General features: G+C 39.1%; 1 protein-coding gene and 1 long non-coding RNA gene across 10 annotated transcripts; both read right to left on the bottom strand.

Annotated features, from left to right (window-relative positions):
• Window positions 1-48: 48 nt before the first annotated feature.
• On the bottom strand, window positions 49-27,945 carry LOC100706310 (complement factor H). Of its 9 annotated transcripts, XM_025900408.1 has the most exons (17): window positions 27,926-27,945; window positions 27,732-27,808; window positions 27,441-27,629; window positions 26,829-27,005; window positions 26,555-26,734; window positions 25,721-25,783; window positions 25,598-25,639; window positions 25,137-25,199; window positions 14,146-14,172; window positions 14,006-14,041; window positions 10,846-10,852; window positions 10,039-10,047; window positions 3,504-3,508; window positions 2,153-2,314; window positions 1,901-2,059; window positions 358-386; window positions 49-246 (listed from the first exon to the last, which is right to left on the bottom strand). In XM_025900408.1, exons 2-17 carry the CDS (start codon window positions 27,787-27,789, stop codon window positions 202-204), a joined length of 1,251 nt encoding a protein of 416 aa, XP_025756193.1. In that variant the 5' UTR covers window positions 27,790-27,808; window positions 27,926-27,945; the 3' UTR covers window positions 49-201. The 9 variants fall into 9 exon arrangements, with proteins under 9 accessions (XP_025756193.1, XP_025756194.1, XP_005458083.2 ...); XM_005458026.4 differs by lacking the exons at window positions 49-246; window positions 358-386; window positions 1,901-2,059; ... (4 more) ...; window positions 14,006-14,041; window positions 14,146-14,172 and adding exons at window positions 11,275-11,470; window positions 17,697-17,706; window positions 23,678-23,689; ... (3 more) ...; window positions 24,832-24,888; window positions 24,993-25,019 and having other exon boundaries at window positions 27,926-27,944; XM_005458027.4 differs by lacking the exons at window positions 49-246; window positions 358-386; window positions 1,901-2,059; ... (4 more) ...; window positions 14,006-14,041; window positions 14,146-14,172 and adding exons at window positions 11,275-11,470; window positions 17,697-17,706; window positions 23,678-23,689; ... (2 more) ...; window positions 24,399-24,560; window positions 24,832-24,888 and having other exon boundaries at window positions 27,926-27,944.
• Window positions 5,997-8,071, bottom strand: LOC106098823 (uncharacterized). Its single transcript, XR_003214937.1, has 3 exons — window positions 7,910-8,071; window positions 7,637-7,828; window positions 5,997-6,157 (listed from the first exon to the last, which is right to left on the bottom strand). It is a non-coding gene; the product is annotated as an uncharacterized LOC106098823 (long non-coding RNA).

Below are 27,945 nucleotides of genomic sequence, written 5' to 3'. Positions count from 1 at the left end.
TCTCTGATGATAAAACATTTTATTCAGACCTCAGCCAGCCATCGACACTTTATGGATTCAGTGTACACATCATGTACTGAGTGCATGAAAAGTTCAAATCATTTATGGACAGTTTGGTGTTTAAAGAACAATCAGCCCCAAAACTGTACAAAGAAAAGAAACATGTTTCATTGTTGCTCTGCAGGTTCTGGTTGAAGAGTTTCAGAAAATTAGTCCGAACGGTTCTCTGTATCTTCTGCAATCATCCTGATTAAAACACAAACAAACAAACAAACAACAGCTGAGTAAAAAACATCAAGCACATCTATTTCAAAGAAACTATATTTGTTTGAAAATAAATCAAAGAATAACACTTACATTATGACGATATTCATATTTAGTACAACCTAAAAAAGAAGCAGATAGTTTGTCAGTTAGAAGCTCAGATCCATAAACTTTATTAGTGAAGACGGATTTACTGCATTCAAAGATAAAACTACAGAGGAAAATCCTCTCTGTTCTTAAAGAGCCAGACTGCTTTTATTCTTACTTTACTTTTATTCCATATTAACATTTGTGTCATGGTCTCCGTGCCTGCCCGGCCGGCTCCACAAGGCTACATGTGCTGTTTCGGTTCTCTCTCTCTCCCTCTCTGCCTGGGCGGAGCTCACTGTGGGCTCCCGCCCTTGGCCCACACACCTGACAACAATCACCTGTCATCACCGGGAGCACTATTTGAGGCTGGAACACAGATCCTCTCATCGCTGGATGATTGTACTACTGACGCTAGTGTTTCTCACAGCTTTTGCAAACTTGTGCTTAGTATTCGTGATTCGTGATTAGTTTGTGACTTCCCTTCTCTTCTGCTTCAGACCTTCCTCCTCGGACCTGTGACCTCCCTGCCGTGTGAACGTGTGTGAGTGTGGGCAAGAAGACGTGAGCGAGTATGAGAGAGCTACCCTGTGATTCCCTGGAGTTTTGGATTCCCTTCACTGTATATACTGTGCACTGGTGCTGTAAATAAACTGTTTTTGGAGACGTCTAACCGCTCTGCGCCTGAGTCCCTACAACCAGATTGTGACAATTTGTTGAAGTTAGGAGACCCTGCCCCAAGTGCAGAGATTATATCTCTCGGCTGGCCTGGGAACTCCTTGGTGTTCCCCCGGATAAGCTGGAGGAGGTGGCAGGGGAGAGGGAGGTCTGGCCTTCTCTGCTTGGGCTGCTGCCCCCGCGACCCGGCCCAGGATAAGTGGAAGAAAATGGATCGATGGATGAAGTTACTTCATTGGGGTTTTTTTTTGGTGTTTTGTAACAATAGCAAACTGTTTTATGGTGATTTGGGGACAACTGGAACAAGTGTGGAAAGAAGATGCTGCACACTAAATCACTTTGTTCCTGTGATAAAGAGTGAATCTCCTGCTTTGTGTGATGTGCTGTCACTATTCTACTAGTCTGTGAATCAGATCCCAGAGAAGAGTCTAAAGAGCTTGGAAAGAAAAGTGTCTGGACTTCTTTAAGTTGCTTTAAGACGTTTCACCTCTTATCCAAGAAGCTTCTTCGGTTCTAGGTTCAAATGGTGAAGAGTCCCAGATTTAAGCCTGTGGGACTGTCCCTCCAAAGAGGGACAAATGGACCCCCTGATCATCCTCTACCTAATCGCATGAACCAAGGTGTGAAAACGGGTGTACGTCACAATCAGCCAAGATTTCACCCTATCATGTAATTTCCTGAGGTCAAAAGGCGCATGATGTGAGTGGGCGTTAAGGCATCTTGGGAAGATCTAAGGAGCTTGCCAAGCTTCTTAGACTACGATGACCTGGATGACTTCACAGACATCCCAGAGAAGAAATGTTCATACATGTTTGCTGCTAAAGGTAAATAGAAAAGGATAGAGTTAAGGTGTAAAGAGATAAATACTTACATCTGGTCACAGACAGTCTTCTGTTATTGCACCGAATATAGATATATGTCCGTCTTGCAATACAAGAAAAATATTTTTCTTGTCCTTCTTGGATGTATTCAGGTTTAGTTATTACAAGCCAACCATTTTCTTTAAGAGGATCCACCACACAGACGGCTCCTGCACAAACAACAACAAATAAAAACAAACATAAGGAGAATTTTTAAGAACATTTTTAATAAACTTTTGGAGTAAAAATTAATTTTCATATACCTTCACAAGTAGGTAGTGCAGACCAGCTACCATCACTGTAACAACTCACGGTGTCTGGACCAGCTAGTTTGTAAAAGCCATTGCACTGGTATTTCAAATACATTGGACCTTCTTCCACAATTACAGCATTTTCGATGTATGGGCGGGCTCCACACGACTGAACTAAAATAAAAGAAAGTGAGTGTAAATAAATGATCATTGTGTACTCAGCTGTTTAGTTTTCCAAATCTATTAATTCCTGTACAACTTACCCAACCAATCAAAATTAATCAATGTTTGCATTCATTCATTCATTAACACTGGCTCTAACTCCAATCCAGCTGCCTGTTGTCATTCAAAAAACCAAATTAAATATATAAACTGAATTTGATGTATATGTGGATTAAGTGGAAAAGGTTGTGAGCAACTTACCATTCATCAGCATGGGTCTACTGTCTCTGTTATTTGAGTCAAAGGTGCTAGAAGATGCTGCAGGAGACAGAGCAGATAACGTACATATACAGACAACACATCAGTCAGCTTCACTTTATAAACTTCTTTGACTTATAAATCAGTCCTGCTGCCAGCTGTACCTCCCTGATATGTCATCACAGTGAATCATCCTGCCCCCAGTATCCTCTTCTGTCACAACAACCCTCTGCAGCTCCTCTTGCACCACATCCATGAGCTGAGGTCTTTCTCTTTTCTTCCTGCTTGGCAGCTCCATCTTCAACATCCTCTGTCCAATATCTTCACTATCCCTCGTCTGCACATGTCCAAACCATCTCAGCCTTGCATCTTTGACTTTATGTCCTAATTGAACAACCTGAGCTGATGGACTCATTTCTAATCTTGTTCCTGGTCACTCCTGATGAAAATCCACTCTGATGCCACTTCCACTTCCTGTCTTTTTATCAGTGCCACCATCTTTAAACCATACATCAGAGCTGGTTTCACAGTTCACCTCAGACAGTCATCTCCACTCACTCCACCCTGCATGCTCTCTTCTTCTTGTCTTGTCACCGTCTGTTACTTTAGTTGACCCAAGGTATCTCTGCTACTACTTCTACTCCTTGCATCTTCACTTTTCCACCTGCGCTATCAGTTCCTTTCTTGGCACTGTATCGTCTGCTTACTCTGGATCCACAAAGACACAGTGTAACTCCTTCTGACCTTTTCTATACTTCTCTATCAGCACTTTCAAAGTAAACAATCTTTCTTGGCATGAAGCCGTGCTGCTGTTCACTGACAGCCACCTCTCTTTTTAACCTAGCTTCACTCTTTCCCACAGCTTCGTGGTTTGGCTCATCAGCTTTATACCTCTATACTTTCTGCACATCACCCTTGTCACTGAAAATTAGTACCAATACACTGTTTCTGATTTTACAGAGTCTCATTTCTTCCCTGAACTCTGCACATCATTCTTCATTCTGAAGCTTCCCCCATTCAGTTCTTGCGTCTTTCTTCACTCTCTTGCTCTTCTTGAGTTATTTTAGATTTTCAGACTGCACCTGCAAATTCCACCTGTGTGCACCTTCATCCACTTTTATGTCACCCTGTGTTCCTCCGTCTTCCTCAAATGTGTTCACCACAGCCATTTCCATCTTTCTCTCAAAATCTACCATCTGTCCTTCAGTATTGTTCTCTTTAACAACATAGCTATCAGCACCTCCTCATCCCACCTTTGTTTCCTATACTCCTCCTTCCAAAGGACACTTTCTACCACTTCATTCCTCTGACATCAAATTTGTGAAAATATGCACCGATGACCCTGTCTGACACTCTCTTCACCTCCACAACACTATACACATGCGCTTGCTTTAAGGTTATTCCTATTCTGTTTCTCTCCCAGGCTACTGCATGGTTTGAGTCCACCCCCAATTTTCATTTGTATTTCTTTTGTGGCTTACTAAATGATGTTGTTCTATAACCAACGATTTGCAAGTCTTGTTTGTCAGTCAAAATAAAGAAAGATGTGTGAATGAGTGTTTTCAAAACATTGCTATAAGGTATATATATATATATATTATAAAGAGAATAAAAAATTGGTTTAATGCTTCCTCTGCCTGCAGGTTGAGAGGAGTTATTGTTACAAACTTGTCAATAATGGTGCTTAAATGCTTTTCTGTGAAGATCAAGTCACACAGTTGATCTGTACTACATGGCTATTGTATTATTATAACATTATGTTTTAGTGTGTCAACAATTCTAATTCATGTCCACTTACTGCAGGTCGGGCCTTGTGTCCAGCTTCCTTGTGTACAAACAGATTTTTTGTTGTGTGCTCCCTCTGCAGTGTATCCATCTTCACACTCATACTGCACTTCTGAACCTGCAGCAAACACTTCCTGGTAGTCCTGATGAACGATGACTGCATGGGGGATTTTAGGAGGCACGCTGCACACATTCATGCTTTCTGTAAAATTAGTATAAAACTTTATTAATCCCAGAGAAGGGCAGTTTGTTTGTAGCTTATCCACAGGATCAAACCCACAAAACCTACAATCCTTAAACACTAATCATAAAAACTTTTGCGTGTTGAGTCATGGATCAAAAAACTGTGAGGAGCTGAAAACAAAAACTACATAAAATGCCCTTATTAACAGCTTTCTTCTCAAATTTGTTCTGCGTTGACCAGAAATAATGTGTTTGACTCTCAATTTACCGGCGGTCTACGCCCCTAACGTCACCTATGGTCACGTGCTGTGGGTAGTGACCGAAAGAACGAGATCACGAATACAAGCGGTGGAAATGAGCTTCCTCCTAAGGGTGGCTGGCCTCTCCTTTAGAGATAAGGTGAGAAGTTCAGCCATCTGGGAGGGGCTCAGAGCAGAGCCGCTGCTCCTCCACATCTAAAGGACCCAGCTGAGGTGGTTCGTGCATCTGACAAGGATGCCCCCTGGGCGCCTGCTGGGTGAGGTTTTCCATGCATGTCCCAATGAGAGGAGGCCCTGGGGCAGATCCAGGACACGCTGGAGAGATTATATCTCTCAGCTGGCCTGGGAACGCCTTGGTGTTCCCCTGGATAAGCTAGAGTAGGTGGCAGGGGAGAGGGAGGTCTGGCCTTCTCTGCTTGGGCTGCTGCCCCCGCGACCCGGCCCAGGATAAGCAGAAGAAAATGTTTGGATGGATGAAGTTACTTCATTGTTTAATTTTGGTATTTTATAACAATAACAAACTGTTTTATGGTGATTTGGGGATAACTGGAACAAGTGTGGAAAGAAGATGCTGCACAGTAAATCACTTTGTTCCTGTGATAAAGAGTGAATCTCCTGCTTTGTGTGATGTGCTGGGACAAAGGCAGGCAGATGAGTTTGGCTGTTGGAAGCTGGGGACAACTCTACATACTACAACATGAAGTGAATGTGTCATTCCTATAGACAAACATCACCTGCAGCTTTTAACAAATCAGCAGTGCTTGCTTTAAGGTTATTCCTATTCTGTTTCTCTCCCAGGCTACTGCATGGTTGAACAGGTTGAGTCCACCTCCAATTTTCATTTGTATTTCTTTTGTGGCTCACTAAATGATGTTGTTCTATAACCAACGATTTGCAAGTCTTGTTTGTCAGTCAAAATAGAGAAAGATGTGTGAATGAGTGTTTTCAAAACATTGCTTTAAGGTATATATATATATATATTATAAAGACAATAAATAAATGGTTTAATGCTTCCTCTGCCTGCAGGTTGAGAGGAGTTATTGTTACAAACTTGTCAATAATGGTGCTTAAATGCTTTTCTGTGAAGATCAAGTCACACAGTTGATCTGTACTACATGGCTATTGTATTATTATAATATTATGTTATAGTGTGTCAAGAATTTTAATTCATGTCCACTTACTGCAGGTCGGCCTTGTGTCCAGCTTCCTTGTGTACAAACAGATTTTTTGTTGTGTGCTCCCTCTGCAGTGTATCCATCTTCACACTCATACTGCACTTCTGAACCTGCAGCAAACACTTCCTGGTAGTCCTGATGAACGATGACTGCATGGGGGATTTTAGGAGGCACGCTGCACGCATTCATGCTTTCTGTAAAATTAGTTTAAGACTTTATTAATCCCAGAGAAGAGCAGTTTGTTTGTAGCTTATCCACAGGATCAAACCCACAAAACCTACAATCCTTAAACACTAATCATAAAAACTTTTGCGTTTTGAGTCATGGATCAAAAAACTGTGAGGACCTGAAAACAAAAACTACATAAAATGCCCTTATTAACAGCATTGGTCTCAAATTTGTTCTGTGTTCACCAGTATTAATGTGTTTGATCAATAATTTTCATCATAGTGTGCAGACTGTGGTGTCTAACCGGACACTTACAGATACTTTACAGTTAATCCAAAATACTGCGGCAAGAGTACTATCAGGGACTAGAAAGAACCATCATACTTCTCCTGTATCATCTTCACTTTATTGGCTCCTTTAAAATGCAGAATTAAATTTGAAACTCCTCTCCTCACATACTAGATTTAGGCTGCTGGAGAATTTCATGTGATGTGAACTTTTATTCTTTTGTCACCACTTTTCGCTCCCTGTTCCTGCTGTAAGTACTAAATCTTTTGTTTTCTCTCTCATTGTCCTCGTCTCTTTATGTCGTCCTTTCTTCTCTCTCCCCACCATTCCAGTAAAATAATGAATTCTTCCTTCCCAAGTCTTACTCGCTGGTCATCATCCTATTGTTGTTCTGAAGCCACTAGAAAACTTAAGAAGACTTCAGTGTTATTCAAAAGTTCCCACATTTCTTTCAGCTGTTCCATTAATCAGAATTGTTTTTGTGATGCTTTAACTCTTCTTATCATCACTAATTTTCCATCTAAGGCAGGATGGATCCATGATTCAGGCTGCTGATGTTTTCTCAGCACACTTTGGGTCCCATCATTCAATGTTAAATCTGCAAATCTGCAGCAGTTGTGTTAGGTGATACTAACATGTTAATATGGCCACAATTTCTGAAGAATGTTTGCTGCACCTTATTACTTTTTAAAAGAGGTAAAATATCTTTAAAATTTCACATAGATTTCAATCAAATTTTGAATAAAAATCAGCAGTGTCGGAATTTTCTTTTGATTCTGACATGTAATCAATATTATATTCTTTTTAAAGTTAACATAAAATGTAGTCTTTTTGACAGTCATAATTCTAACAATTATATCTTTATTATCTCCTGATCAGTGAGGACACTCTATCACACTGACAGTAAAAACAGGCTCTCTATACGAGGCCTTTGGATTTATTATGCTCATTGTGTCTGTGTAGGTTCTCAGTCATCCAGGTCAGGACAGTTTAAGGATCTTGGAAAGAAGGCGACCAGATTTCTTTAAGTTTGTAAAACACATTTAAAAAAATAAAAATCTGATAAATTAGAATTTTAAACTGATGTTGGCATCAAATTAAAAGTCACATAAAATAAAAAAGTGTTTCATTCTACCTTACTGTCTGATGAAATCTGTGCAAAAATATTTCAACCAAGACAAACAAGAAAAGAAAGAAGAACTATTTGCAGGACTTACCTATACACTGTGGCTGATGAGACCATCTTCCATTGTGACATGTGCTGGTTGCCCACCAACCCTTCATTGCTAGCTGACGTCCTTCGTTGCAGGTGTAGCTCAGCTTGGTGCCGTGAGAGTAAGTCTCTTGCTTTGGGGCAAAGAAGCCACCGTCCAGTGTGGGAGCATCACAGGCCTGTGTGGTGCTCTGTGCTGAAACACAACACTGAAGTAAGTGCAAAACATTATCAACCAGCGTAAATGTTTGTCTGTGAAGTTACTTGTTGTTCTCACCGTGCAGCACTCCAGGAAACCAAAGAAGAGCAAATGCAAAATATTTGATGCACATTTTTAAATCGTCCAACAACAAAGCAGCACCAGCAGTTAAAGGTAATCCACATGAGAACCAGCTGCTGATCACAACTGTCACCCAAAAGTTTGTGCAATCATCTCGGCCCTTCCCATTTTGTGGGATGGAAAAAAGTTCGTACACATTCAAAACAACTTTTGAGAAAACACAGGGAAAACAACACCGTTTTCCCACAAACGTTTACTCAAATATGTGGTCAGATTTTTTTTATTAGGGTTCTTTTTAAACATGAAGAAAAGAAATATGGGAAAAATCTCAGCAACATCTATTTTTCATTGATTTTATTCATTACACATTGGTTCGTATGTTTGGAGCAGTTCTGAGCATTTTCCCTGAAACCAACCAGGATCATTTACTTTGAAACATCAAATCAATAAAACTATTTACTGTCCAAATTTCAAAGTCATTTCCCGGACTCGATGGATCAGAGGTCGTATGTTTGACCTGATTGTGTAATTTATTCAGCTGCTTCTAAAAGTATATCTTACATTTCTAACATTTTTTATGGTTTACATCAATGTTTACACACTACTTGAAATGACTGTAAGAAACATATATCTGTGTAGTAAGAAGCAATGATAATGTGGGTGATATATTCACTGTGTACATGACTCTAATGTGAGGATTAATGCAAGAAGTCAAAGTGATGCAGTTGCCCCCTTGGTGAGGTAAATAAAGTCACATTACTCCATTTCATGGAGTTTTATTTTAAGTGCGCAGCATTAAATTGCTAGGCTAACATTGAGGTGAATGGAGGTGTAAGACCGGACTCATATTCTCTGCTCTAATACATCCCAAAGGTGTTCTGTCAGGTTGAGGTCATGACTGTGAAGGCCAAAGTTGCTCATCTATGTCTTTATGGACCTTGCTTTCTGCACTGGTGTGCAGTCCTGTTCAAATAAGAAGCCTGTTCCATGAAACCTCTACATGCTTTTCTTGAGCTGATCTAAAGCTGACATGAAGTTTGGAGGTCTGTAACAATAAACTCTACAGAAAGTTGGTGACCTCTGCTGACTGTGTGCTTCAGCATTTGCTGACCCCTTCTGTGTTTTTACGTGGTCTACCACTTTGTGGCTGAGTTGCTGTCGTTCCCAATTGCTTCCACTTTGTTATAATACCAATAACAGCTGACTGTATAATATGAAATAGTGAAGAAATTTCACAACTGGACGTGTTGCACAGGTGGTACATCCTATCATATCACTGAGCTCCTGAGAGTTTCTCATTCTTCCACAAATGTTTGTAGACGTCTGGGTGCTGGATTTTATACACCTGTGGCCGAGTTTATTTTAGAAAAAGTTCAAGTATGCACTCAGTCACTGCGACACTTTAACAGGCCACAGTTTAACAGCCATAAGTTTAAAACTTTAATGTCACAAATCTATTTTTCACTGCATTGTGGACAAATGCAGTACACACAAAAAAAAAAACAACTAAAAAACAGATACACACTTGTTTCTTATTTCTTCAGCTGCCCTTCAAGATGCTCTGTAATAATTTCAGTGAAGTGCAGGCAGCAGCCTCAGCAGAGAAGCCCAGACCTTCCTCGCCCCAGCCACCTCCTCCAGCTTGTCTGGGGGAACAGCAAGGTGTTCCCAGGCCAGGGTGAGAGATATAATCTCTCCAGCGTGTCCTGGGTCTGCCCCAGGGCCTCCATCCGTTGGGACATGCCCGGTACACCTCACCCAGGAGGCATCCTTGTCAGTCCTGGCATTTAGTACATGCAAAACTAAAATGTGAAAAATTTCTCCATCTTAGTCACTGTGAGCTTATTCATTAGGGCCCAAATGCAGGACTCAGAGGCTGCCATGATATGAAAAAAATAAAATGAAAACCAAACTGAGGCCAATTTGCGAAGGTAGCAGCACAACGAGAACATAGAATAATGAATGAAGATGCCATGTTATGATTAGAAAGGAGGTGCTGGGCCCGATCCAAGGGTGAGAGAAGGATACACCCTGGACAGGTCATCAGTCTGTCTGCAGTTGTGACATATTAATTCAGTTCAGTTTAATTTAATTCACAACAACAGTTTCCTCAAGACTCATTTTACATTTGTATACTGACACCTACGTTATTATGAAGCTTATGTGTAAGTTCAGTAAGGACGATCTGTAAGCGTTCATCTGTCTGCTTTCTTGGCTGTTTGGCTGCTAGTCTGTTCATCACATCACGTCCACTTTTTCACAGTGTCCTAGTCAGTGCTGACATCATTGCTCCAGTCCAATCATCTAATCTGATCTAATTGCTTTTACTTTTTCACACAGGGGCAGGTGGGTTTGAATAGCTTTATATCCCTTAATGAAATCATCATTTACAAACTGGATTTTGTATTTACTCAGGCTATCTTTGTTGAATATTAAAATATGAAAATACTTTTTCACAGTACTGTTGCTGCATGTTTTAACAACACTGTATTTCAGGGTTTACTCATAAAAATTCAACCTTTATGCTGAGTCCAAGAAATCGTTGTCCTGTTAACAAAAATTACAAATTGTAAGTTCATGTCAAAAGTGTTGGGAAAAGTGGTTTTGTCACTGCTTCTTCTCAAATGAGATACAGCAACTATTTCAGTCAGACTTCAGAGCTTTTCACAGTCCTGAAAAAGCTTCGTTGAAGGTGATCAATTATTTGTGACTCACATTAGATTCAGCAGATATCACAGCCCTCATTCTTTTGGACATTAGCTGCTTTCTGCTTTTGATATTGTGAATCACAAGAATCTTTGGGCTTGCCTCAAATGCTGGGTTGGAAATAAGAACTTTCTCAGTGTCTGATGGTCAGTTCATCAAATCTTCTGCTCCTGTTTCTTGTTTGTTTCTTGGACCAGGACACCAAATGAGGGTTTTTGTGCCGTCACAGACTGTTTCAAAATGTCAACCTAACTGTGACAACTGTTAACTGTGTAACAGTGGACCAGTGTGTCTATTCAGATTCAGATTCAGAAGACTTCATTTATCCCCGAGGGGCAATTTAGACACGTTTCTCATTGATACTGGAGTATCATCACCTCATCTGTAAAAATGAGTTCAGCCAACCTTCAGACGAAGCTGTTTTCTGCAGCTTGTATCCACAGTCTCATTCTTTTGGTCACTACCCAAAGCCAACACCATCGTGAAGCATTAAACAAATCAATAAACTTGTGCTTGTGTGCTCACTATAGTGTTTCCATTATTGTTATTTATTAAATAATATTTTGATGTACAAAGTAAAAGAACTGTTCTACACAATTAGCAGACAAAGCGATACAAAGACGTCTCTGATGATGAAACATTTTATTCAGACGTCAGCCAGCCATCGACACTTTATGGATTCAGTGTACACATCATGTATTGAGTGCATGAAAAGTTCAAATCATTTATGGACAGTTTGGTGTTTAAAGAACAATCAGCCCCAAAACTGTACAAAGAAAAGAAACATGTTTCATTGTTGCTCTGCAGGTTCTGGCTGAAGTGTTTCAGAAAGGTCGTGTTGTCAGTTGGGTTCTCTGAATCTTCTGCAATATTCCTGATTAAAACACAAACAAACAAACAACAGCAGAGTGAAAAACATCAAGCACATCTATTTCAAAGAAACTATATTTGTTTGAAAATAAACCAAAGAATAACACTTACATATAATTGAAGTTCATATCCATCACAACCTAAACAAGAAGCAGTGAGTTTGTCAGTCAGAAGCTCAGATCCATAAACTTTATTAGTGAGGACGGATTCACTGCATTCAGAGATAAACCTACAGAGGAAAATCCTCTCTGTTCTTAAAGAGCCAGACTGCTTTTATTCTTCATGTTTTCTTTTTATTCCATATTAACATTTGTTGATGTTATTTCATTGATGTTTTTGAGGTTTTGTAACCATAACAAACTGTTTTGTGGTGATTTGGGGACAACTGGAACAAGTGTGGAAAGAAGATGCTGCACAGTAAATCACTTTGTTCCTGTGATAAAGAGTGAATCTCCTGCTTTGTGTGATGTGCTGGGACAAAGGCAGGCAGATGAGTTTGGCTGTTGGAAGCTGGGGACAACTCTACATACTACAACATGAAGTGAATGTGTCATTCCTGTTAGGTTTATATTGTGGATTGTCATTTATGCTTAGAAATATATACTCATATATGCTTAGAGTTATATAATTGATTGCATATTGATAGGATGTTTGATCCTTAGTAGTCTGCAAAGACTCTGTGTGCCTTCCAGAGTGCTCTGGCATACACACGCATCCTAAGGTCATCAGAGAAGTCGTACCTTCTCTGTACACCTACTCTGTATCTGTTTAAGTATAAGAGCCCTTTGTTTAGGTGGACCGCTGGACTCCTGGTACCAGCAGGTCTGGGGAGTCTTCACAGGGTCACATTTTGACCCCCCACACACACCTATGTACACACATACACACACACGGATGCCTATACGTCCACACAGACAAGGTACTCTTTGTTCACATGTATGCCTGTGTAAGATGTCATATGTTAATGAACCTATGCATATTCATGAAACCTCAATAAAGAGCAGTAGTACGAGGGAGCTAACTGAGAGCAACTGGGGTTCGAGCGCCAGGAGCAGCGCTCGTCACAGTTCTCTCCCTCGTGCACGAGATCACACAAAGAGCTCTGCCTGGTGTCCAATGCTTTTTGCCATTGTAGTAGAAGTGTCTCTGATTGTTCCAGCGAGGGGTTTGTGCTAGACAGACCCATCAATTCCTATAGACAAACATCAGCTGCAGCTTTTAACAAATCAGCAATGCTAGGTTTCAATTTCAATATGTTCCTGTGTGGGAAATTTTTATTTATTTATTTTTCTTTCACTATTCCTCTTGTCTGTGAATCAGATCCCAGAGAAGAGTCTAAGGAGCTTGGAAAGAAAAGCGCCTGGACTTCTTTAAGTTGCTTGAAGACGTTTCACCTCTTATTCAAGAAGCTTCTTCAGTTCTAGGGTCAAATGATGGAGAGTCCCGGATTTAAGCCCTGTGGGACTGTCCCTCCAAAGAGGGACAAATGGACCCCCTGATGATCCTCTACCTAATCACATGAACCAAGGTGTGAAAACGGGTGTAGGTCACTATCAGCCAAGGTTTCGGGTGAGCTCATTGTGAAACCTAGCCCCACCCTATCATGTGATTTCCTGAGGTCAAAAGGCCCAGGATGTGAGTGGGCGTTAAGGCGTCTTGGGAAGCTCTAAGGAAAGCTCCTTAGACTACGATGACCTGGATGACTGATAACCTTCACAGATATCCCAGAGAAGAAATTTTCATACATGTTTGCTGCTAAAGGAAAATGGAAACTGAGAGAGTTGAAATGTAAAGAGATAAAAGAGATATATACTTACATCTGCCCAAAGTTAGTCTTCGGTTAGTACACCGAACATAGATAAATTTGTCTCCTGCAGTACAAGAAAAATATTTTTCTTGTCCTTCCCGCATGTATTCAGATTGAGTTACTGCAAGACCATAACCAGCATATCTAGCAGGATCCACCACACAGAACGCTTCTGCAAAAACAACAACAAGTAAAAACAAACAGAAGAAGAATTTTTAAGAACATTTTTAATAAACTTTTGGAGTAAAAATTAATTTTCATATACCTTCACAGGTGGGTAGTTCAGACCAGCTACCATCACTGTAACAATTCACAGTGTCTGGACCAGCTAGTTTGTAATAACTTTTACACTGGTATTTCAAATACATTGGACCTTCTTCCACAACTGCAGCATTTTCGATGTTTGGGCGGGCTCCACAGAAACGAACTAAAATAAAAGAAAGTGACTGTAACAAAATGATCATTGTGTACTCAGCTGTTTAGTTTCCCAAATCTATGAATTCCTGTACAACTTACCCAACCAATCAACATCAATCAATTTTGCAGTGATCAACAAGTTTCATTCATTCATTAACGCTGGCTTCTAATTCCAATCCAGCTGCCTGTTGTCATTCAAAAAACTAAATTAAATATATAAACTGAGATTGATGTGTATGCTGATTAAGTGGAAACGGTTGTGAGCAACTTACCATTCATCAGCATGGGTCTACTGTCTCTGTTATTTGAGTCAGAGGTGCTAGAAGATGCTGCAGGATACAGAGCAGATAATGTACATATACAGACAACACATCAGTCAGCTTCACTTTATGAACTTCTTTGACGTGTAAATCAGTCCTGCTGCCAGCTGTACCTCCCTGATGTCCAGTAGTTTCTCTACCTGATGGGAACAGATAACTCATTAGTTACATCGTGCATTCTATATATATTTTATAGAGACATTGGACTGCAAGGCAAATACACACTCATTCATATCTGATTCATAAACTTCCTTGACCTATAAATCAGTCCTGCTGCCAGCTGTACCTCCCTAATATGTCATCACAGTGAATCATCCTGCCCCCAGTATCCTCTTCTGTCACAACAACCCTCTGCATCTCTTCTTGCACCACATCCATGAGCTGAGGTCTTTCTCTTTTCTTCCTGCTTGGCAGCTCCATCTTCAACATCCTCTGTCCAATGTCTTCACTATCCCTCCTCTGCACATGTCCAAACCATCTCAGCCTTGCATCTTTGACTTTATGTCCTAACTGAACAACCTGAGCTGATGGACTAATCATGTTATGATTAGAAAGGAGGTGCTGGGCCCGATCCAAGGGTGAGAGAAGGATACACCCTGGACAGGTCATCAGTCTGTCTGCAGTTGTGACGTATTAATTCAGTTCAATTTAATTCAATTCACAACAACAGTTTCCTCAAGACTCATTTTACATTTGTATACTGACACCTACGTTATTATGAAGCTTATGTGTAAGTTCAGTAAGGACGATCTGTAAGCGTTCATCTGTCTGCTTTCTTGGCTGTTTGGCTGCTAGTCTGTTCATCACATCACGTCCACTTTTTCAGTGTCCTAGTCAGTGCTGACATCATTGCTCCAGTCCAATCATCTAATCTGATCTAATTGCTTTTACTTTTTCACACAGGGGCAGGTGGGTTTGAATAGCTTTATATCCCTTAATAAATGAAATCGTCATTTACAAACTGGATTTTGTATTTACTCAGGCTATCTTTGTTGAATATTAAAATATGAAAATACTTTTTCACAGTACTGTTGCTGCATGTTTTAACAACACTGTATTTCAGGGTTTACTCATAAAAATTCAACCTTTATGCTGAGTCCAAGAAATCATTGTCCTGTTAACAAAAATTACAAATTGTAAATTCATGTCAAAAGTGTTGGGAAAAGTGGTTTTGTTATTACTTCTTCTCAAATGAGATACAGCAACTATTTCAGTCAGACTTCAGAGCTTTTCATAGTCCTGAAAAAGCTTCGTTGAAGGTGATCAATTATTTGTGACTCACATTAGATTCAGCAGATATCACAGCCCTCATTCTTTTGGACATTAGCTGCTTTCTGCTTTTGATATCATGAATCACAAGAATCTTTGGGCTTGGCTCAAATGCTGGGTTGGCAATAAGAACTTTCTCTGTGTCTGATGGTCAGTTCATCAAATCTTCTGCTCCTGTTTCTTGTGTGTTTCTTGGACCAGGACACCAAATGATGGTTTTGTGCCATTACAGACTTTTGACATTTTAAACCTAAATATCAGTTGGACAAATTTAAATATAAATGTGTTAATAATATCTGTTTAAATTATTTCCTGAGATTATTTTCATGTTGGCTTAAAATAAAATATCTCCCCATGCTCTTACTGCATGTTCATGCTTGTACATTTCACACTTTGTGTAAAAGGAAGCTGTTTTCTGCAGCTTGTATCCACAATCTCATTCTTTCGGTCACTACCCAAAGCCAACACCATCATGAAGTAAAACAAATCAATGAACTTGTGCTTGTGTGCTCACTATAGTGTTTCCATTATTGTTATTTATTAAATAATATTTTGATGTACAAAGTAAAAGAACTGTTCTACACAGTTAGCAGACAAAGCAATACAAAGACGTCTCTGATGATGAAACATTGAATTCAGACGTCAGCCGGCCATCGACACTTTATGGATTCAGTGTACACATCATGTATTGAGTGCATTCAAAGTTCAAATCATTTATGGACAGTTTGGTGTTTAAAGAACAATCAGCACTAAAACTGTACAAAGAAAAGAAACATGTTTCATTGTTGCTCTGCAGGTTCTGGTTGAAGAGTTTCAGAAAGGTCGTGCTGTCAGTTGGGTTGACCAAATACTCCACAATATTCCTGATTAAAATACAAATAAACAAACAACAGATGAGTGAAAAAAACAAGCATGTTTATTTCAAAAGAGCTGTATTTGTTTAAAATTAAGTCAAAGAATAACACTTACATAATATGGACGTTCATAGTCATTACAACCTAAACAAGAAGCAGTGAGTTTGTCAGTTAGAAGCTCAGATCCATAAACTTTATTAGTAAAGACGAATTTACTGCATTCAAAGATAAACCTACAGAGGAAAATCCTCTCTGTTCTTAAAGAGCCAGACTGCTTTTATTCTTCATGTTTTACTTTTATTCCATATTAACATTTGTTGATGTTATTTCATTGATGTTTTTGAGGTTTTGTAACCATAACAAACTGTTTTGTGGTGATTTGGGGACAACTGGAACAAGTGTGGAAAGAAGATGCTGCACAGTAAATCACTTTGTTCCTGTGATAAAGAGTGAATCTCCTGCTTTGTGTGATGTGCTGGGACAAAGGCAGGCAGATGAGTTTGGCTGTTGGAAGCTGGGGACAACTCTACATACTACAACATGAAGTGAATGTGTCATTCCTATAGACAAACATCAGCTGCAGCTTTTAACAAATCAGCAATGTTAGGTTTCTATTTCAATATGTTCCTGTGTGGGAGATTTCATTTATTTATTTTTCTTTCACTATTCTTCTTGTTTGTGTATCAGGTCCCAGAGAAGAAATTTTCATACATGTTTGCTGCTAAAGGAAAAAAGAAAATTGAAGAGTTCAAATGTAAAGAGATAAAAGAGATATATACTTACATCTGGCCAAAGCTATTCTTCTGTTAGCACACCGAACATAGATAAATTTGTCTCTTTCAGTACAAGGAAAATATTTTTGTTCTCCTTCCCGCATGTATTCAGATTGAGTTACTGCAAGACCATGACGAGCATATCTAGCAGGATCCACCACACAGAACGCTTCTGCAAAAACAACAACAAGTAAAAACAAACAGAAGAAGAATTTTTAGGTAGTATTTTTAATAAGCTTTTGAAGTGAAAATTATTTTTTTATACCTTCACAGGTGGGTAGTTTGGACCAGCTACCATCACCGTAACAACTCACAGTGTCTGGACCAACTAGTTTGTAAAAGCCATTACATTGGTATTTCAAATACATTGGACCTTCTTCCACGATTACAGTATTTTCGATGTATGGGCGGGCTCCACAGAAACGAACTGGAAATTAAAGAAAGTGACTGTAACAAAATGATCATTGTGTACTCAGCAGTTTAGTTTCCCAAATCTATGAATTCCTGTACAACTTACCCAACCAATCAAAAATAATCATTTTTGCAGTGATCAACAAGTTTCATTCATTCATTCATTAACGCTGGCTTCTAATTCCAATCCAGCTGCCTGTTGTCATTCAAAAAACTAAATTAAATATATAAACTGAATTTGATGTGTATGCTGATTAAGTGGAAAAGGTTGTGAGCAACTTACTATTTATCAGTATAAGACTGTTGTCTCTGTTATTTGAGTCAGAGGTGCTAGAAGATGCTGCAGGAGACAGAGCAGATAACGTACATATACAGACAACACATCAGTCAGCTTCACTTTATAAACTTCTTTGACTTATAAATCAGTCCTGCTGCCAGCTGTACCTCCCTGATATGTGATCACAGTGAATCATCCTGTCCCCTGTATCCTCTTCTGTCACAACAACCTTCTGCATCACTTCTTGCACCACATCCATGAGCTGAGGTCTTTCTCCTTTCTTCCTGCTTGGCAGCTCCATCTTCAACATCCTTTATCCAATATCTTCACTATCCCTCCTCTGCACATGTCCAAACCATCTCAGCCTTGCATCTTTGACTTTATGTCCTAACTGAACAACCTGAGCTGATGGACTCATTTCTAATCTTGTTCCTGGTCACTCCTGATGAAAATCCACTCTGATGCCACTTCCACTTTCTGTCTTTTTATCAGTGCCACCATCTTTAAATCATACCTCAGAGCTGGTTTCACAGTTCACCTCTGACAGTCATCTCCACCCACTCCACCCTGCATGCTCTCTTCTTCTTGGCTTGTGCACCGTCTGTTACTTTGGTTGACCCAAGGTATCTCTGCTACTACTTCTACTCCTTGCATCTTCACTTTTCCACCTGCACTATCAGTTCCTTTCTTGGCACTGTATCGTCTGCTTTCTCTGGATGCACAAAGACTCAGTGTAACTCCTTCTGACCTTTTCTATACTTCTCTATCAGCACTTTCAAAGTAAACAGTCTTTCTTGGCATGAAGCCGTGCTGCTGTTCACTGACAGCCACCTCTCTTTTTAACCTAGCTTCACTCTTTCCCACAGCTTCGTGGTTTGGCTCATCAGCTTTATACCTCTATAGTTTCTGCACATCACCCTTGTCACTGAAAATTAACCAACGATTTGCAAGTCTTGTTTGTCAGTCAAAATAAAGAAAGATGTGTGAATGAGTGTTTTCAAAACATTGCTATACTGTATATATATTTTATAAAGAGAATAAATAAATGGTTTAATGCTTCCTATGCCTGCAGGTTGAGAGGAGTTATTGTTACAAACTTGTTAATAATGGTGCTTAAATGCTTTTCTGTGAAGATCAAGCCACACCATTGATCTATACTACATGGCTATTGTATTATTATAACATTATGTTATAGTGTGTCAAGAATTTTAACTAATGACAAGTTTTCATATTGGCACACTGTCCACTTACTGCAGGTCGGGCCTTGTGTCCAGCTTCCTTGTGTACAAACAGATTTTTTGTTGTGTGCTCCCTCTGCAGTGTATCCGTCTTCACACTCATACTGCACTTCTGAACCTGCAGCAAACACTTCCTGGTAGTCCTGATGAACGATGACTGCATGGGGGATTTTAGGAGGCACGCTGCACGCATTCATGCTTTCTGTAAAATTAGATTTAGACTCAAAAACGTTATTAATCCCAGAGCAGGGCAGTTTGTTTGTAGCTTATCCACAGGATCAAACCCACAAAACTTACAATCCTTAAACACTAATCATAAAAACTCTTCTGTGTTGAGTCATGGATCAAAATACAGTGAGGACCTGAAAAAAAATTACATAAAATGCCCTTTTTAACAGCCTTCTTCTCAAATTTGTTCTGCATTAATTTTGTTGACCAATAATTTTCATCATAGTGTGCAGACTGTGGTGTCTAACCAGATACTTACAGATAGTTTGCAGTTAATCCAAATTGCTATAGCAAGAGTACTATCATCATATCATCTTCCCTTTATTGGCTCCTTTAAAATGCAGAATTACATTTGAAACTCCTCCTCTGACATAAACGGTCTTAAATAAAGAGTTAAAGTTTCTAAAAGTAGAATGGGAGGCAGCACTTTCATCTATCAGGCCCTTCTTTTGTGGAACCAGCTCCCAGTTTGGATTGAGGAGACAGACCTCTCTACTTTTAAGATTAGCAGTTTAAGGATCTTGGAAAGAAGGCGACCAGATTTCTTTAAGTGGGTGAAACACATAATACAAAAAAAAAAATAATTTGATAAATTAGAATTTTAAACTGATGTTGGCATTAAATTAAAAGTCACATAAAGTAAAAAGGAGTTCATTCTACCTTACGTCTGATGAAATCTGTGTGAAAATATTTCAACCAAGACAAACAAGAAAAGAAAGAAGAGCTATTTGCAGGACTTACCTATACACTGTGGCTGATGAGACCATCTTCCATTGTGACATGTGCTGGTTGCCCACCAACCCTTCATTGCTAGCTGACGTCCTTCGTTGCAGGTGTAGCTCAGCTTGGTGCCGTGAGAGTAAGTCTCTTGCTTTGGGGCAAAGAAGCCACCGTCCAGTGTGGGAGCATCACAGGCCTGTGTGGTGCTCTGTGCTGAAACACAACACTGAAGTAAGTGCAAAACATTATCAACCAGCGTAAATGTTTGTCTGTGAAGTTACTTGTTGTTCTCACCGTGCAGCACTCCAGGAAACCAAAGAAGAGCAAATGCAAAATATTTGATGCACATTTTTAAATCGTCCAACAACAAAGCAGCACCAGCAGTTAAAGGTAATCCACATGAGAACCAGCTGCTGATCACAACTGTCACCCAAAAGTTTGTGCAATCATCTCGGCCCTTCCCATTTTGTGGGATGGAAAAAAGTTCGTACACATTCAAAACAACTTTTGAGAAAACACAGGGAAAACAACACCGTTTTCCCACAAACGTTTACTCAAATATGTGGTCAGATTTTTTTTATTAGGGTTCTTTTTAAACATGAAGAAAAGAAATATGGGAAAAATCTCAGCAACATCTATTTTTCATTGATTTTATTCATTACACATTGGTTCGTATGTTTGGAGCAGTTCTGAGCATTTTCCCTGAAACCAACCAGAATCATTTACTTTGAAACATCAAATCAATAAAACTATTTACTGTCCAAATTTCAAAGTCATTTCCCGGACTCGATGGATCAGAGGTCGTATGTTTGACCTGATTGTGTAATTTATTCAGCTGCTTCTAAAAGTATATCTTACATTTCTAACATTTTTTATGGTTTACATCAATGTTTACACACTACTTGAAATGACTGTAAGAAACATATATCTGTGTAGTAAGAAGCAATGATAATGTGGGTGATATATTCACTGTGTACATGACTCTAATGTGAGGATTAATGCAAGAAGTCAAAGTGATGCAGTTGCCCCCTTGGTGAGGTAAATAAAGTCACATTACTCCACCATTTTATTTTAAGTGCGCAGCATTAAATTGCTAGGCTAACATTGAGGTGAATGGAGGTGTAAGACCGGACTCATATTCTCTGCTCTAATACATCCCAAAGGTGTTCTGTCAGGTTGAGGTCAGGACTGTGAAGGTCAAAGTCGCTCATCTATGTCTTTATGGACCTTGCTTTCTGCACTGGTGCACAGTCCTTTTCTAATAAGAAGCCTGTTCCATGAAGCCTCTACGTGCTGTTTTCTTGAGCTGATCTAAAGCCGTCATGAAGTTTGGAGGTCTGTAACAACTGACTCTACAGAAAGTTGGTGACCTCTGCTGACTATGTGCTTCAGCATTTGCTGACCCCTTCTGTGTTTTTACGTGGTCTACCACTTTGTGGCTGAGTTGCTGTCGTTCCCAGTTGCTTCCACTTTGTTATAATACCAATAACAGCTGACTGTAAAATATTTAATAGTGAAGAAATTTCACAACTGGACGTGTTGCACGGGTGGTACATCCTATCGTATCACTGAGCTCCTGAGAGTTTCTCATTCTTCCACAAATGTTTGTAGACGTCTGGGTGCTGGATTTTATACACCTGTGGCCGAGTTTATTTTAGAAAAAGTTCAAGTAGGGACTCAGTCACTGTGACACTTTAACAGGCCACAGTTTAACAGCCATAAGTTTAAAACTTTAATGTCACAAATCTATTTTTCACTGCATTGTGGACAAATGCAGTACACACAAAAAAAAAAACAACTAAAAAACAGATATACACTTGTTTCTTATTTCTTCAGCTGCCCTTCAAGATGCGCTGTAATAATTTCAGTGAAGTGCAGGCAGCAGCCTCAGCAGAGAAGCCCAGACCTTCCTCGCCCCAGCCACCTCCTCCACCTTGTCTGGGGTGTTCCAAGGTGCCAAGGTGTTCCCAGGCCAGGGTGAGAGATATAATCTCTCCAGTGTGTCCTGGGTCTGCCCCAGGGCCTCCATCCGTTGGGACATGCCCGGTACACCTCACCCAGGAGGCATCCTTGTCAGTCCTGGCATTTAGCACATGCAAAACTAAAATGTGAAAAATTTCTCCATCTTAGTCACTGTGAGCTTATTCATTAGGACCCAAATGCAGGACTCAGAGGCTGCCATGATATGAAAAATATGAAATGAAAACCAAACTGAAGCCAATTTGCGAAGGTAGCAGCACAACGAGAACATAGAATAATGAATGACGATGCCATGTTATGATTAGAAAGGAGGTGCTGGGCCCGATCCAAGGGTGAGAGAAGGATACACCCTGGACAGGTCATCAGTCTGTCTGCAGTTGTGACGTATTAATTCAGTTCAATTTAATTCAATTCACAACAACAGTTTCCTCAAGACTCATTTTACATTTGTATACTGACACCTACGTTATTATGAAGCTTATGTGTAAGTTCAGTAAGGACGATCTGTAAGCGTTCATCTGTCTGCTTTCTTGGCTGTTTGGCTGCTAGTCTGTTCATCACATCACTTCCAGTTTTTCAGTGTCCTAGTCAGTGCTGACATCATTGCTCCAGTCCAATCATCTAATCTGATCTAATTGCTTTTACTTTTTCACAAAGGGGCAGGTGGGTTTGAATAGCTTTATATCCCTTAATAAATGAAATCATCATTTACAAACTGGATTTTGTATTTACTCAGGCTATCTTTGTTGAATATTAAAATATGAAAATACTTTTTCACAGTACTGTTGCTGCATGTTTTAACAACACTGTATTTCAGGGTTTACTCATAAAAATTCAACCTTTATGCTGAGTCCAAGAAATCGTTGTCCTGTTAACAAAAATTACAAATTGTAAGTTCATGTCAAAAGTGTTGGGAAAAGTGGTTTTGTTATTACTTCTTCTCAAATGAGATACAGCAACTATTTCAGTCAGACTTCAGAGCTTTTCATAGTCCTGAAAAAGCTTCGTTGAAGGTGATCAATTATTTGTGACTCACATTAGATTCAGCAGATATCACAGCCCTCATTCTTTTGGACATTAGCTGCTTTCTGCTTTTGATATTGTGAATCACAAGAATCTTTGGGCTTGGCTCAAATGCTGGGTTGGAAATAAGAACTTTCTGTGTGTCTGTTGGTCAGTTCATCAAATCTTCTGCTCCTGTTTCTTGTGTGTTTCTTGGACCAGGACACCAAATGAGGGTTTTGTGCCGTCACAGACTTTTGACATTTTAAACCTAAATATCAGTTGGACAAATATCTACTAAATATCAGTATTTAAATATAAATGTGTTAATAATATCTGTTTAAATTATTTCCTGAGATTATTTTTATGCTGACTTAAAATAAAATATCTCCCCATGCTCTTACTGCATCTTCATGCTTGTACATTTCACACTGTGTGTAAAAGGAAGCTGTTTTCTGCAGCTTGTATCCACAGTCTCATTCTTTCGGTCACTACCCAAAGCCAACACCATTGTGAAGTGTTAAACAAATCAATGAACTTGTGCTTGTGTGCTCACTATAGTGTTTCCATTATTGTTATTTATTAAATAATATTTTGATGTACATAGTAAAAGAACTGTTCTACACAGTTAGTAGACAAAGCAATACAAAGACGTCTCTGATGATGAAACATTTAATTCAGACCTCAGCCAGCCATCAACACTTTATGGATTCAGTGTACACATCATGTACTGAGTGCATGAAAAGTTCAAATCATTTATGGACAGTTTGGTGTTTAAAGAACAATCAGCCCCAAAACTGTACAAAGAAAAGAAACGTGTTTCATTGTTGCTCTGCAGGTTCTGGCTGAAGAGTTTCAGAAAGGTCGTGTTGTCAGTTGGGTTAACTGAATCTTCTGCAATCATCCTGATTAAAATACAAACAAACAAACAAGAGGTGAGTGAAAAAAACAAGCACGTTTATTTCAAAAGAGCTGTATTTGTTTAAAATTAAATCAAAGAATAACACTTACATAATATCGATGTCCATAGTCACTACAACCTAAACAAGAAGCAGTGAGTTTGTCAGTTAGAAGCTCAGATCCATAAACTTTATTAGTGAGGACGGATTCACTGCATTGAAAGATAAACCTACAGAGGAAAATCCTCTCTGTTCTTAAAGAGCCAGACTGCTTTTATTCCTCATGTTTTACTTTTATTCCATATTAACATTTGTTGAAGTTACTTCATTGGTATTCACTATTCCTCTTGTCTGTGAATCAGATCCCAGAGAAGACATTTTCATATGTGTTAGCTGCTAAAGTAAAAAACAAAACTCAAAGGGAACCAAGTTAAAATATAAAGATATCATTTATATACTTACATCTGGTCAAAACTATTTTTCTGTTAGTGCACCAAACAAAGGCATGTAAGCCTCTTGTAGTACAATGAAAACCCTTTGCCTCTCCTTCCCTTATGTATTCAGATTGAGTTACTACAAGACCATAACCAGCACTTCTAGCAGGATCCATTACACAGAACGCTTCTGCAAAAACAACAACAGGAAAAACAAACATAAGAAGAATTTTAAAGAACACTTTTAATAAACTTATGGATGATAACTGATTTTTACATACCTTCACACGTGGGTAGTTCAGACCAGCTACCATCACTGTAACAACTCACAGTGTCTAGACCAACTAGTCTGTAATAACTTGTACACTGGTATTTCAAATACATTGGACCTTCTTCCACAATTACAGCATTTTCGATGTATGGGCGGGCTCCACACGACCGAACTAAAATAAAAGAAAGTGACTGTAACAAAATGATCATTGTGTACTCAGCTGTTTAATTTTTCCAAATCTTTGAATTCCTGTACAACTTACCCAACCAATCAACATCAATTATTTTTGCAGTGATCAACAATTCATTCATTCATTCATTCGTTAACGCTGGCTTCTAATTCCAATCCAGCTGCTTGTTGTCAATCAAAAAACTAAATTAAATATATATAAACTGAATTTGATGTATATGCTGATTAAGTGGAAAAGGTTGTGAGCAACTTACCATTCATCAGTATGGGTCTACTGTCTCTGTTATTTGAGTCAGAGGTGCTAGAAGATCCTGCAGGAGACAGAGCAGATAACGTACATATACAGACAACACATCAGTCAGCATCACTTTATAAACTTCTTTGACATGTAAATGAGTCCTGCTGCCAGCTGTACCTCCCTGATGTCCAGTAGTTTCGCTGCCTGATGAGAACAGATAACTCTTTAGTTACATGGTACATGCTGCATATACTTTATAGAGACATTGGACTGCAAGGCAAATACACACTCATTCATGTCTGATTTATGTTTAAAACTTACCTCCACCTGTAGGTTGTCCTCCACTGACAGCAGGGTCATGGTGTCCTGTGCCCATTCCTCCCCCTGGTTGGTGACAAGAAGAGGTCACAGCACAAACAGCAACAGTTCATATTTTTAACCTACTCATTTAGGCGTCAGTTTTATTCAGGTTTTCCTTCAGGTATCTGTGTAAAAATGTAATGGGTTGGAAGCATGGAGGGCTGCTTTATTAAGATGGATAGTAATGAGATGATAATTTGGAGCTTCCTCAGATCTGGGGTAAGGGTTGGGCTGAAAACTGAAGCCAAATAATCTACTAAGTGCTCAAAATTTACTAGTTGCCGTTTTCTTTTTTAATGCTTGTCTTGCAAGTCTCGTTTCTAAATCAAAAATGAGAGTCAAAAATAAATTACTGTCCAAAAATGTTGCAACAGTCTAAGAGATGAAATGACTGGATCCACTAATTAATATGCTTCACTTACCCTCCGGTTGTTTACCACTGCCTGCTCCACTTTCTCTTCTGTCTAAGTAAAAAACATGCTTTAGATACAAAGTATACACAAACACAGAGATGAGGGGGAGGGACAAAATGATTAAAAATGTACCTCCCCCCTCAGGCTGGACGTCTTCGTCTGATGCAGGGTGTCCCTGATCTGCTGATGATTCGTCTGTAGAACCACAGATATTACTGAGACTATTCAGCTTAAAAGCAAAAAGCTTTAATGTTAACGTGCTCTGTCACATAAACTGTTGTTTACCTGCTGACTTGCAAATGAAAATTAATTCAGAGCACAATTCAGGTAACAGTGGCAATCCTATCAGATTTATTCTCAAATTTTATACAAATTTTCAAACAAGACAAAAGTCCTACATCATTTCAGTTACTGCTGAGAAAAGGTGTGGTTGTCATCCTATAAAAACTAAGCAGCCCATGTATAAAAAAAGAAAAAAGACAAAAAAAAGTAAATCTGTCCTGTCATGATGCTAACAGACTGTTGCCAAAGTAAAGTTGAATGTCTCTGAGACCTGGACTGCATTTATATAATTATATGGATTTTTATCTTTTCCACTTTCATTTTAGTGAGACCTTGTTGTATTTATTAGGAAGTTTTTGTTTTGTTTGTTTGTTTGTTTGTTTGTTTTGGATTGCAGGGTTCATTTGTATTGTCATAAGCAGAAATAAATATTCTTGCAGGTTAGTCATTTGTCATTTTGCAACATTTGATCAACCTGCACCAGGAAAAAGTAAACAATAAGCCGTCCCAAAGTGCAACTGCAATTTCAAATGCCAATAATTCAGTTTCTACACATGCTGTGCATGAATCTCTGCTGATGAACGTACATACAGAAACTGGTTCCTTATACACTTTTGTAACATTGTTTTAGGTTTGAGAAAGGTGAGAAAAAATAAAATTAAAGGGTATTTTTTACACACTTACTGCATGTTGGCCCTGCAGACCATTGTCCATGTTCACAAACGATGATATTGTTGCCCTTTTGAGTATAACCTTCTTCACATTCATACTTCACTTCTGAATCTGCAGAAAACACCTCCTGGTATCGATGAATTATGACTGCATGAGAGATTTTTGGAGGCTCACTGCATGAATCTTTCCTTCCTGTGAGGAACAAAAAAAGCACACCTGTCACTACAAGCCGACTGATGAAGGTGGTGAGAAAGTGACTTGTTTGTGTGGGATCCGGCAGACTTACTCTCACAGACAGGCAAAGAGGTCCAGGTTCCATTTCTACACGTGGATCTACGGTTGTCTTCGAGTACATATCCATTGTCACATTGTACCAAAATAGAGCTCTGTTCTTTGTACCAACCCTTTTGTGCTTTATTATATTTTCCATGAGGTATTGTTGGGGGCAGGCAGGCGTTTTCATCTGAAGAAAATAAAAAACAAACAACAAACTCGTTTGATGACTTTCTTTAAACTGTATTTTACTTGTTTTCATATTATTTTTGTCCTCTAATTGATTCAAGATTCTTTATTTGTCACATGCATAGTTATACGACTACAACACACAGTGAAATGTATCCTGACACGCTCCTCGACTGTTCTGATTTAGGACTCTGTTCTGTAAACAGAAGAAAGTAATATCACCCCCGTCAGACTCACACTAAGCTATCAAGCAAACATAACTTTTCATGGCTTAAAACTGAATGCATTACTTCTTTCATACAACAGCATCACTCCACATTGTTCTTTTAATGAACAGCTAACCGATGGTCACACATGCATTGAATAAAGTTCGCACTCCTGCTTATTTGTAGCGTCTAACTCAAACAAATTTGTTGAGATATTACTGAACACTTACCTATACACTGTGGTTTATCAACCCATTTCCCATTTTCACATTTGCTTGTCGCCCACCAACCCTCCGCCACTGGTTTCAGTCCAGAATCACAAGCGTAAGTGAGCTCTGCATCATGACCGTAAATGTCTTCTTCAGGGACAAAATAACCCCCATTCAGCACAGGAGCCTTGCAGGCCTTTGCATTTTGTGCTGAAAAAGTGATAAACAAGTAAGCAACTAGAGGAAAATGCACTTTTAAAAAATGTGTTTTTTAAGTATTCAAATAACAATAAGTGAATTAAATGTTCTTACCATGCGTCACTCCTGCAAACCAAATCAGAAGCACAAATCCAAGATAGCGCGCACACATCCTGTCAGGAGCTCAAATACTGCAGAGTAATGCAACAAACACGAGAGCACAGACACAAGATAAAATCAGAAGCGGTTAATAATTATTTAAAGAAATTCCCCCAAAATGTAACCATGCCTCTGGCATCATGCCATACCTCTGCCCACATGCACAAAT

The sequence above is a fragment of the Oreochromis niloticus genome, linkage group LG18, assembly GCF_001858045.2.
Source record: "Oreochromis niloticus isolate F11D_XX linkage group LG18, O_niloticus_UMD_NMBU, whole genome shotgun sequence".
In the NCBI taxonomy this organism is placed as follows: Eukaryota; Metazoa; Chordata; class Actinopteri; order Cichliformes; family Cichlidae; genus Oreochromis; species Oreochromis niloticus.
Note: the sequence above shows the minus strand (reverse complement) of the source record. Positions and strands in the feature narration are given on the sequence as shown.

Bases quoted from the DNA above. Each gene is read 5' to 3' on its own strand.
- LOC100706310 (XM_025900409.1), bottom strand. From the start codon at position 27,789: ATGTGTGCGCGCTATCTTGGATTTGTGCTTCTGATTTGGTTTGCAGGA. The intron at 27,630-27,731 runs GTAAGAACATTT...TCACTTTTTCAG, and splicing joins GTTTGCAGGAGTGACGCATG to CACAAAATGCAAAGGCCTGC. The intron at 247-357 runs GTAAGTGTTATT...TGTTTTAATCAG, and splicing joins AATATGAATATCGTCATAAT to GATGATTGCAGAAGATACAG.